The sequence below is a fragment of the Pelodiscus sinensis genome, chromosome 11 (assembly GCF_049634645.1).
Source record: "Pelodiscus sinensis isolate JC-2024 chromosome 11, ASM4963464v1, whole genome shotgun sequence".
In the NCBI taxonomy this organism is placed as follows: Eukaryota; Metazoa; Chordata; order Testudines; family Trionychidae; genus Pelodiscus; species Pelodiscus sinensis.
The window spans coordinates 4,456,245-4,468,383 of NC_134721.1; the positions used below are offsets into that span (position 1 = coordinate 4,456,245).

Here is a 12,139-nt window from a genome sequence, read left to right on the forward strand (position 1 = left end):
TCTAGATAGCAGCGCTATTTCGGGATACCGAAAGTATCCCGAAATAGCAATTCCGGGTCTTTAAACGTACGTGTTATTTTGAAATATATTTTGAAATAACCGGTGTGCTATTCCGGTGTAGCACAAATTACGTAATTATTTTGAGATAAGGCTGCTGTGTAGACATATCTTATGAGATCTGTTACCACCTGAATCACTTGCGTTTTTGCGTATGTCATAGACTTAAATATTGAGTATAATGTCTGCATTTTGCATAATTTATGAAACAACTGTAGTCTTGTCCTCCAGAATGAATATTTTCTGGCTGCTAATGACCACATCCCCAATCCTGTAAATACTTATTCACGTGCTTAATTTTACTACTACAAATGTTCCATTGATTTGGGATTCTACTCTTGGCCATAAAGCTTGTTTGCGGAATTGGGGCCCATTTGGAAGAAGTTAGGACAATTGAAAAAAATCCAAATCTGAGGTCTCTATTTCTATTATATGTTATCTAAAGCTCATTGTGGTTTCACTAGAGTACTTGTCTTTTCTTAGGAGCTAAACACTATTACAGTAACCAATAAGAAAGAAAGACTTCCTCAATATTCTGTATTAGGTTTGTGATATTATATCAACTCTGAGCATGACCTTTTAATATAGAATCATAGTAGGAGTAGAAGAAATTTTCAGAGGTCGTCTGTTCCACCCATGACCCTGGCCACACCACATACACCTAGACCCTCTCTGACAGGTTTTGTCTAACCTGTTTTTAAAAAACTCCTGTGAGGGGATTCCATAACCATCCTTGATAAAAAAAAAAATACAGGACTAACAAGATGGTTTATTAGATGAGCTTTCGTGGGCCAGACCCACTTCCTCAGATCAAATAGTGGAAGAAAATAGTCACAACCATATATACCAAAGGATACAGTTTAAAAAAATGAACACATATGAAAAGGACAAACCAAATTTCAGAACAGAAGGGGTATGCGGGGGGGGAGGGGGAGGGAGGTAAATGTCTGTGAGCTAATGGTATTAGAGGTGATAATTGGGGAGGCTATCTTTGTAACGGGTAAGATAGCCAGAGTCTTTGTTGAGCCCCCCATGTAGAGTGTCGAATTTTAGCATGAATGACAGTTCAGAGGATTCCCTTTCAAGCGCAGATTTAAAAGGCTTCTGAAGCAGGATGCAGGTAATTAAGTCGTTGAGACAGTGTCCTTTCTGGTTGAAATGGCAAGAAACTGTTTTTTCTTTGTGATCCTGTCTAGTACTTAACTAGCCTCAGTTTGAAAGTTTTTCCTAATATCTAACTTAAATCCCTCTTACTGGCTACGTCTAGACTGACATGATTTTCCGCAAATGCTTTTAATGGAAAAGCTTTCCGTTAAAAGCATTTGCGGAAAAGAGCGTCTAGATTGGCACGGGCGCTTTTCCGCAAAAGCACTTTCTGCGGAAAAGCGTCCCTGCCAATCTAGACACGCTTTTGCGCAAAAAAGCCACGATCCCATTTTCGCGATCAGGGCTTTTTTGCGCAAAACAAATCTGAGCTGTCTATACTGGCCCTTTTGTGCAAAAGCTTTTGCACAAAAGGACTTTTGCCCGAACGGGAGCAGCATAGTATTTCCGCAAGAAGCACTGATTTCTTACATGAGATCGTCAATGTTCTTGCGGAAATTCAAGCGGCCAGTGTAGACAGCTGGCAAGTTTTTCTGCAAAAGCAGCTGCTTTTGCGGAAAAACTTGCCAGTCTAGACGCAGCCACTGAGTTTAAGCCCATTACTTGTTGTTCTACCTTCAGTGAACAATTGGTCACCATCCTCTTAACAATCCTTAATATATTTGTTATCAGGGTCCCCCTCAATATTCGTTTCTCAAAACTAGATATCCAGTTCTTTTTTAAACCTTTCCTTTATAGGTCAGGTTTTTAAAACCTTTTATGGGTTTTGTTGCTTTCCTCTGAATTTTCTCCCATTTGTCCACATCTTTCTTAAGTGTGGCATCCAAAACCAGACAGTTCTGCAGCTGAGGCCTCACTAGTGCCAAGTAGAGAAGAACAATTACCTACTGTGTTTTACTTAAGTCATTGGTTAATACACCCCAGAATGTTGTATTCTTTGTTGACATTGTTGACTTGTGGTCAATTTTGTGACCGATAATAACCCACTAGAGCCTTTTCTTCTGTACTACTGCTTACCCAGTTGTTATTCACATTGCATTTGTGTGTTTGACTTTGTCTTCCTAAAGTGCAGTACTTTGCACTTGCCTGTATTTTATTTTGTTGATTTGAGACTAATTCTCAAATTTACCAAGAGCCTTGCTTCTCACTCCCTGGCATAGTGTTTCTCAACCAGTGGTACAAGTACCCTTGGGGTACTCAAGAGAAGTGCGTGGGGGGGAGGTATGTTAACACAACTGACATTTTGAGAAAACTGAATTGTTGTGTTAAGTTTTACAGCGCTTTATTATTTTTGTACTTTTTACACCCAAAAATTCCATCACCCGCTTGGCTATGATGAAGTTGTTTAAACAAATGAGTTGCAATGGTAGAAAAAAAATTGTGTCTGAAAACTCTAGGTACTTGGGGGTACTTATATTTTTTTTAAAGAAGGGGTACTTTATATATTAAAAAAAAAAAAGATTGAGAAACACAGCCCTAGCATAGTGTCCACTTCAGTAGGTAAATAAAGAGCAAAAGTGGTAACTGGCAAATTGGAGTTTCAAAATTCATTATTATTTAATAATCTAAAATCCCAGTCCTGGAAACTTTTTAAGCATGTGTGCCCACCAATGCTCACGGAAGTAGTCCTATTGCCTTCAATAAGATGATACAGGTGAATATTGTGCATTTGTGTAAGTATTTGCATGTGGAGCTCTAGGACTTCAACGGCACTACTCACTGCAATTAAAGTGAAGCATGTGCATAAATCTTTTGCGAGATGTCATAAGTAACAAAGATAAATGTGTTTACACAGTATACAGCTGAAGTCCTGCAAAAATTTACACACCTGTTTAACTGTATGCTGTGTAAGTAATCAGATTAAAGTCAATAGCACTAAGCATGTGACTGTCTACACTACCCATTTTTATCAGTATAAATTACACTGTGTCGCACAGAGATGTGAGAAGACATATTCCACTGACAGAAGGATAGGCATAGACAAGATATGTCGGCAGGGTAGAAGGGGTTTTATGAAGCTGATGAGAGAACTCTCTCCTGTTGACGTACAGCAGCTATACAGGCGATCTTGCAGTTGTAACAGCAGAGCTGCCCTGCTGTTTGTTAGTGGTCTAAGGCATGTTCTAAGAGTTTGTAAGATCATCACCTATGATTTTTAAATTGGCAATGGTACTTTAGGTTTAACATTTTAGTTACCAGGGAAAAAAAATCCCTGAATTTTAAAAATATCTGAAGTCAGTCTATAGAAGTTTAATTTTGCAAAACTTAATTGTTCCTTCCAAGCATACAGAGTTGCTAATATCAAACATATTTTTTTCACCAAAGGATTATACACCTTTAATTAAATATTACTCAATGCCCTCTATTAGCTTAGGCAACAAATGACAATATTAAAAAGAAAATGTTGGTCAGTAGTTCCAAAATCTGTGAATCAAGAAACAATGCCCCAGTAGTTTTGTGAACAACCAATAATTTGTGAGAATAACTGTGGAAAAAAAATTGAGTAAAAACAAAAGTGAAATTAATCTATTCAAAATATTTTAATTGTGCATTGTGTGGAATGTAAAAAGCACAAAGGTATCAATCTAATTAAAATGTTCAATTTTAAACATCCTTTTTCAAAAAATAGCTTTATCCTAGTTGCAGCCCTTTAATTTCACTGTACCATTATACAGTCAATCCATGGAGCTGCTGCCATAGGCGTTTGAACAACTAAGGAGTCTTTAGAATAATTTCTCTTCCTAGTCATCGTTTTAGCTTTATATCTTGCTCACTTAATGAACAGGATATTTTTTTTTAGGGGGGGGGGGCTACTTCTTCTTTCCTTTTAACCCCCCATAACCCAGCGCACAGAAAGTTGGCACGGGCAGCCTGTATCCTCATGCGTGTTTGACAGATGTAAAGTCGTGAACATTCCCATGTGGCATCCTCTCGCTTGGGGGGCGGGGGGAGACAATGCGCGGTGTAGCCGAGGCCGCTGCCACCTTTTAAGGCAAGGCTGGTGGGTGACCCGTGTGAAAGCGGCGTGGCCAGGGTGGGGTGCGGACGAGTTACATACATGGGGCTAGTTTCCTGCTTGTTTCCTATCCAGCCTCCGCTCCTGGGCGTGACGTGCAGGCTGTAAGGTGGGGAGGGAGGCGCCCGGCTTAAGGAGGCGCCGCTGGCCCAGCAGCCGGGGCAGGGATGAGCTGCGGGAATCGGGGGCCCGATTTGTGCGCGGGGTGCGGCAAAGGAGAGAGTCGCCTCCCTGCAGCCGGCCGCCTCCTGCCCCCCTGGGGGGTGTTTTTTTTTGGGGGGGGGATTTTCACCCATCTCCCCTCTTTGGCCCAGCAGCTTCTTGCCCAGCAATGGGGGGCCAGCTGGCTGGGCAGGCCCAGCCCTAGCGAGGAGGGGGCAGGCCCGGGCGCTGCAGAGCGGCGGCCGCGGGGCCCCCTTAAGCGCCCGCTGACTCGTCTCGTTACATTGTAGCAGCGGAAAGAATGTCGGCGCGGGCCGCGGGTGACGTCAGAGGGGAGCAGCGCAGAGCGGCGGCGGCCAGGCAGCGGCGGCGGCCCCGGCACGGCGCGGGAGGCGGGGAGAGCGGCCCCTCCGCCAGCACAGCGGCCATGGCGACCGTCGGGGAGCGCAGGTCCCTGCCCAGCCCGGAGGCGATGCTGGGGCAGCCCTGGAGCCACTGGGTCGATGCTGCGAAACTTCACGGAAACGAGGGTGAGCGCAGCGCCCCCCCCCCCCCAGCTCCCTCCGTCCCCTGGGGGGCACCGCTCCGCGGCCGGACCCCCCTCCCGGGCACGCTGCTGGAGGCAAGCCCCGGCGGCAGGGCGGATGGACGCTTCCTGCAGCACCCCTGCCCCCGGGATCCGAGGTGCCCCGGTGGGGCTGTGCGAGTCCAGGGACCCCCTCCCTGGGGGGTGGGTGGGTGGGGGCGAGAGAAACCTGCCGGCGGGCACCTTGGGCCCATGCGATCCCAGGGGCACCAGCTGGAGCTGTAGACAAGTCCCCCCCCCGATTCTGTATGTCCTACAGACATCATCCCCCAGCAGGGGATCACCCTTCCTAGGGACACTACTGGAGGACCTGCCTGAGCTCTTGGGTCCTGGGTGGATCAGTGGTTGTTTGCACCTCCAATCTGTGCTGGGTTTTATGGTGTAGGTGCAGGTTCTCCCCGCCGCCTCACCTGCCTATGGGTGTAGGATTCCCCCCCAGCGTTTTGGCGAGCGCGCTGGTGGGTGACACTGTCACCGCCGCGCTCTAAGCACTGCGTGCAAGGATGCCTGAAATGTGGGTGTTGGTTTTGTTTTTTAAAGGAACAGCATTGGAAGAAAGTTTCAAGGAGTATGGGAAAAATCGAGAAGCGATGCGACTCTGTAGAGAAGGTGAGCATGATTTGTTACTAAGAATAAAGCTGCACAAAGCAGTTTCGCTGCTTGTAATGATGGTGTTAGAACACGCATATGGAGAAAACTCACCAGATTTTTCAGAACCATTGTTACGTACCTGAAGTTCCTTAGTGGAGGGCTTAAGTTAATAAATGCACTCAACCAGAAGCATTATAATAAATCTGACTTGTGTTGTTCAGGCCAGGTGTTTTGTTGGTTAGCACGGCTCTAAATAGGCTCTAGCAGGCCATGATATCTTTGGGAACAGCACCCCCGGACTATTCTACGGTATCCTCAGTTTTGTTCTAATAGTTGACTTAATCACTTCTGTTTTAATATTAGAGCATTGATCTATTCCTCCCTGCAATCGAGTCAGTGCCTCACATTTATTACTTAGCACACTTTTAATACATAGTGGCGTACCAATAGCCAGCAGTAAGCAAGGGTAAGCAGACTGAATTTTGACAGGTAGAAATACTGTTTACAGGTGTAGACCACAGTTGAATGATATGTATTGTTAATCATTTTGGAACTGGAGTTGAAAGAACAGTATTAGGTCTGGTGTTTCTGTCTGACTGCTTGGTTCAATTAAAAAATGCTGTTTATGCCAGAGTAATAGCCTGAGAATTTTCTAATGTTGCTAACATTGGTTGTGTTCCACTGGTAGTGGCATCATTACAAAGTGTAATCTGAGTCACACGTGTGTTACACATTGACTCAAGTGGACCTGTTCTGAATGGTTGACATGACAGTTGAAAATGTCAGTGGTAGCTTACAGCCATACTGTAGTAGAGAATTTCGCTACCAAAGACTGGGTCAAAATCCGTAAGCAGCAGCCCCATAGAATAGCAGTGGAGTGCATGCGTGCTATGTGACTCAAAAACCACTGTGAACCTTCTGTCATTGTCCCAGGGTATATCTGTTTTAATCATTGTATAATTCCATCCCTTCAACACAGATCTGATACTTTCCTAGGCGCTTAAATAGCATTATTTGTTGTGCCTGCTTGATTAAATGTTGTGCAAAATATTATGGAGACTTCAAAAATCTTTGCAACCTTAACTAATGTAACCCTAGTGCCGTCAGTTAAGGGTAATTTTTTTCAAACCTCTTTCTTCCTACCTTCTGATATTAAAATGCAAACTTCTACGGTTTCTGTATTTTGAAGGTTAACAGTCAGGGTGAAGGACTTGCCCAAAGCCCATTGACTTCAATCTCATTAACAGCAGGCAGGATTGGGGCCTGAAATTGAAGGAATTCATAATATACTATTTGAATTAAATTGACAAACTATTCTGTAAAGAGTCTAAAAGCCTTGTTTATTTTCAGTCTTTTATCTTAGCAAGTCATTCACATTTTTATCCTGTATTTGACGGGAGTATAATACATATTACCTGGTTCAGAGAGAATCACTTTTCGTGGAATAAAGCATACTTTTATTAATGCTTTAGTGTTTGCTAGTAAAGCTGATGGGCAACAACAAATGACAGCATGTATACAGGGGACTGGATTTGATGACCTCTCACAGTCTCTTCCAGTTCTAGTTTTCTATGATTTAATCACACAGTCATTTGCCAGGGAAAATTTTGCATGCTAACAAGTCTGACCAGAGAAACTTTTTATGTGAGTGGCCTCTGCACCAAAAATATCTGTTCTGTTTTCTCCATTGTATTTCTCTTCCCGCCATCCCCATTACCAGAGTATTGGAGGGCCTGACAATCTTTTTAATATTTAGTCTCATAATACCCCTAGAAGGCAGGGCAATGCCATTATCTGCATATTATAAACGGGGAGCTGAGGCCCAGATCCTCAAAGATATTTACGCACCTGACTCCCTTTGAGGCTCTGGGCATAAGTGACTTGCCCAAGGTCACATACAAAGTCTGTTACAGAACTGGTAACTGAACTTAAACTCAAGTCCCAGGTTAGCACCCTTGCCACCAGACCATCGTTTCTTTCAGTTGGTACCTACTTGTCTCTCACTGTGCGGCCACTCCTTTCTTTTTGGTTGACACATGCTATTACAGTCATTTGTTCTCAGATCCTCAAGGACGTTTATCAAAGATAGCATCTAAGTGGACCCAGTCTGTTGTTGCTTTTTAAGGTTCATGCTGAGCTTTGAAACGCAGCGTGGACTACAGCCGCTGGTGTGAAGTGTGAGCACAAGATCTTAGACACGCTTTTGGATTGAGAGGTCTTTGGCAACTGGGACTGAAGACTGGGCACTTTTTAAGCTCACAAGAGTGGTATTTTAAAGGATACATTCAGTGTTTCGCTACATTCAGTGTAAGAGTGTGCTGAGAATAACTCAGTACAATTATTTTTATCTACGTTGTTTGTGATGGATGAACTGGAGCACAGTCTACCCAGCATCTTATCACCTACTGTCCACGAACCATCCAGGGATTCAGTTCCTCTGCGATTCTTGCTTTGGCACTTAAACCAAACCAGACAGCATTGTATTCACTAGGTGCTGTTCAGAAACAGTGATGCAGAAAGCTTAATCCTTTTCATCTACCTTCCCGGTGTGAACTTGAAATCTCCGGGTAGGGTAACGTTCACGCTCATCCTTCTTATCATCGACTTCTTGTGCCTCCCCATTCTGGGAAGGACGGACAATCTCAAGAGAAGGGTGGCGGCCCCACGTATCTCTTCTGCCCACTGATTTTTTTTTTTCCCCCATCCTGTGCCCATCCTAAGGCAGACGCACTCTCTCTGCCCCACCAGAGTATCAATAGATTACAACCTATACTGGAACAGGACACTAAACTCCAAGAAGCTCTGGGAGACAGACCCATAGTCTCCTATAGACAACCACCTAACCTCAAGATGATTCTTACCAACCACCACAGGACATACCACACTAATACCAACCCTGGTACTTTCCCTTGCAACAAACCCCGTTGCCAGCTTTGTCCACATATTCACTCTGCTGACACCATTATTGGGCCTAACCAAGTGAGTTATAAGATCAAGAACACATATTCCTGCGCCTCCAGAAATATAATCTATGCTATCATGTGCCGAAAGTGTCCGTCTGCTATGTACATTGGACAAACGTCTCAGACACTTCGCCAAAGAATCAATGCCCACAAAACAGACATTAGGATCACAAAGAAAAAACAGTTGCTTGTCATTTCAACCAGAAAGGACACTGTCTCAATGACCTACTCACCTGCATCCTACTTCAGAAGACATTCAAATCTGCACTTGAAAGGGAATCCTCTGAACTGGCATTCATGCTAAAATTCGACACTCTCCGCGGGGGGCTGAACAAAGACTCCAACTATCTTAGCCATTACAAAGATAGCTTCCCCAATTATCACCTCTAATACTATTAATTCACAGACATCTACCCTTCCCCACCTCTAATATCATTAACTCACTGGCATTCACCTTCCTTTTTTAATTGTATCCTTTGGTATATATGGTTGTGACTATTTTCTTCCACTATTTGATCTGAGGAAGTGGGTCTGGCCCACGAAAGCTCATCATCTAATAAACCATCTTGTTAGTCTTTAAAGTGCTACATTGTCCTGTATTTTGCTTCCCCTCCCGCTATCCTCCCCCAGCATGTTTGGCTGCTACCCCTGGCAGAGGGGCCTGGGTGGGGAGTGGGACGGAAGCGTTTTTCACATGACTGAAGCTGGCTGCTGCACCTCACTGACCAGCGCAGCAACTGCCTGCGAGAGCGTAGCTGGTGAGAGGGTGGCAGCCGGCACCCTAAGGCCCAGCTGCTGGGGTCAGTGGCCAAGCAAGCCAGAAACCTGCTGTGGGGAGGAGGGGAGAGTGGACTCCAGCTTGCTTGGCTTCTATTCCCGGTGGCTAGTTCTGGCAAGGGGCAGCCAGCCACCGCCTCCCCAGCCAGGTTCAGTCTGACCGCCGCCACGCTGCACTGAGCAGTGACCAAAACAGCCAGGGTGAAAAGCCCCTTCCACTGCCCCTTCCACTTCCCACCCAGGTCTGCCTGCCAGGCTTGGCGGCCGAGTGTGGCAGTGGGTAGGCGCTGCGTGGAAGGGACGCCTGTCTGGGAACAGGCGAGCCGCTCGCACACACTTGCGTGACCAGGGATCACTGCTAGTGAGCCGGGCAGGGGATAGTACGGCCACATTGCAGGAGCTGCCTGGGCTGGGTGCTGGCTTCTGCAAGCAAAGGCCTAAAATGCTGCTGCCTTCCCTGGTCTGGTCACTGGTCATGGCCCTGCTGGTCTCCTTCATTGTTGGTAGAGTTCTGCAGATAACCCCTTTATATCCATGGATATAAACTGTGTATCCACGCAGAGCTCTACAGAGGACCTCATTAATCAAACGTGTAGTCTGGTTCTTTCTTATCATATGGGAGGGAGCTAGCATGTCCATTGTATGTCTCTGTGCTTTCCTGGGAAGTCAATAATTCTGGGGGGAAATTGAAAGTTGTAGTAAACAGGGCTTGAAAAATCTTCTCCTCTGTGGCAAATGAGAAGCATTTCCAGAAGAGCGTTACCAGCTCCTGCAGAATCTAAAGCTTTTGTTCAGAAAAACGTCTGTAGCCTGTGTGGCTGTGAAGGGAAACTTTTAAATGGAACGACACGTAAACCACGACAGTGTTATCTTTCCAAACCTTGCAGCCCACTCTAGTGCTGCTGCTCCTCACTTTGATCAGTTTCAGCAAGGTGCAAAAAGGTCGCTGTTCAGGATCCTTTAAGCAGCAGTGAAACTGAGAAGACTTAGGTTGGCTTCACTCTGCTGCTGTTTAGCAAAATTCTAAGCAGCATTAGGGACAGCCGTGAAATTAGACATGCTACGTCCTTCATTTCCACTCTACATTTTGTGTGTTAAAAAAAAAAAAAAAAAAAAAAAAAAAAAAAAAAAGCAAGGGAAAAGAACTGGCCATGTAATAGGGTAACTGATAGTGGCAAACTTCTTGTCTAAAATGAAATCAACAGAAATTTAATTACTGTAGTATTTTAACTTAATTTTAGTAATTACAAATATGGACACTATGACGAGGGGGGGGGTTGTTAAAGATATCTGCCATCAGCATTGATATTATATTTACATGCCTGTATAAAACCTTCCAAAATGGTTAGGGGAGGAAATTGTTTGGTTTATTACCTACGTTCATGTTTTGCCTTCCCTGGAAAGCTCTGTATTAAGAAAAGAGCTAATGGAATTATAATATCACAAGGTCAAGTGCAGAGCAGTTAAAAAAGACAGGGCCTTTTGGTTAGGGTTGGTTAAAATTGTTTTGCTTGTGTCTGTTTTTTGTTAACATCCACTTAAATTATGGTGTGTAATGAACACATCTTCAATAAATTCACGCGCATGCACATTATACATGCGAGACTCCCCATCCCCAACAAGTCCACGGGGAAAAAAAGAGAAGACCCAAGCATGACATACTTGATATTTTGAAGAGGAAAAAAACCCATTGAAAAATAGAAATAATGCATAAAAATGTTTCTGTTCTCTTGATAGGGTAGTCCCTATGTGCCTGCTTCAGGAGCTTCTCCCACACGGTTTACACACGATCTGCAACAAATGACATGTAAGGGATGATAGCATGTGTGGTGAAAGTCTTGGCCTGAACCGATATCTCAAAGATTTTTTGAATTCTTATTACATGGCTGAAGACGAGGTTCTTTGTCTCCAGTATAGCATGCCAGTGGATTTGGTTTTAGTTGATCGAACTCAGTAGCTGATTAGTCCCTACTGTCATGAGAGAATTTCTGATTATTTTGTGGACAAAATTGAGTAGATTCAGCTGCCTGCTTCATGGATGTAGAGTCAAATTGAAAGGAGACTGATGTTAGATCTGATTGGGTTGAGTGTAGGCCAGTAATGCTCACTAACATAGTGCTGGGAATACTTCATGTCACAACATGTCCTCTAATTCTATGCTCTTCCAGTCTTGTTATAGCCAGTGGAAAAGTACTAAGTCCTTACCGGTGGAGATTAACTCCTCCCTTAGGAAGGGCAGGTTGCCGCTTTTATTTAGCCCTTGTCATTGCTAGAAAATTAGAACATAATCTTGAGGAATCATATCCACTAATATGACTTTGTGGTTATTGTAGACTGGGACAAGTTTTGTTTAATATGTCAACTGGCTGTGTTTAAACTTCTATGGGAACTATAGCTTTTAATCACTGTCGGCTAATGAGATGTTAAATACGGCTTGTCCCTATTTGTATCCACGGCAAAGTCACATTTAACATCATGCTGGTTAACATGATTCCACAAGGTTATTCTAAAGATAGCTAATGTTTTAGTGAAGACAAGACCAGGAAGAAGTTACGTCGCATTTGCTCAAGAAGTCATCACTTGACACTCACATATGGCTAACTTGTCCAGTATTAAAAATCTTGTACTTCTGTTTAATATTATAGAGAAGGTTGTGGCAAAACAGGTCTAGAACAGTGTTTCTCAAACTTTTTTTTATAAAGTACCCCTTTAAAAGAAAAGTACCCCCAGTACCTACAGTTTTCAGACACACACAATTGTTTTCTACCATTGCAACACATTTGTTTAAACAACTTAATCGTAGCTGGGCGTGCGATGAAATTTTTGAGTGTAAAAAGTACAAAAATAATAAAGCGCTGTAAAACTTAAAACAAAAATTCAGTT

At 43.9% G+C, this 12,139-nt stretch overlaps 1 protein-coding gene across 9 annotated transcripts in view; it reads left to right on the plus strand.

Annotated features, from left to right (window-relative positions):
• Positions 1–12,139, plus strand: part of ATXN7 (ataxin 7) — a 178,632-nt gene that overhangs the window by 61,680 nt on the left and 104,813 nt on the right. For 7 of the 9 annotated variants that reach the window (XM_075938494.1, XM_075938495.1, XM_075938496.1 and 4 more), the window contains 2 exons: positions 4,630–4,869; positions 5,466–5,534. The exons of the other annotated variants lie outside the window; for them this stretch is intronic. In XM_075938494.1, coding sequence (XP_075794609.1) covers positions 4,641–4,869; positions 5,466–5,534 — 298 coding nt within the window. In that variant the 5' untranslated portion in view covers positions 4,630–4,640. The remainder of the gene's footprint in view (positions 1–4,629; positions 4,870–5,465; positions 5,535–12,139) is intronic. 9 annotated transcript variants of the gene reach the window in all.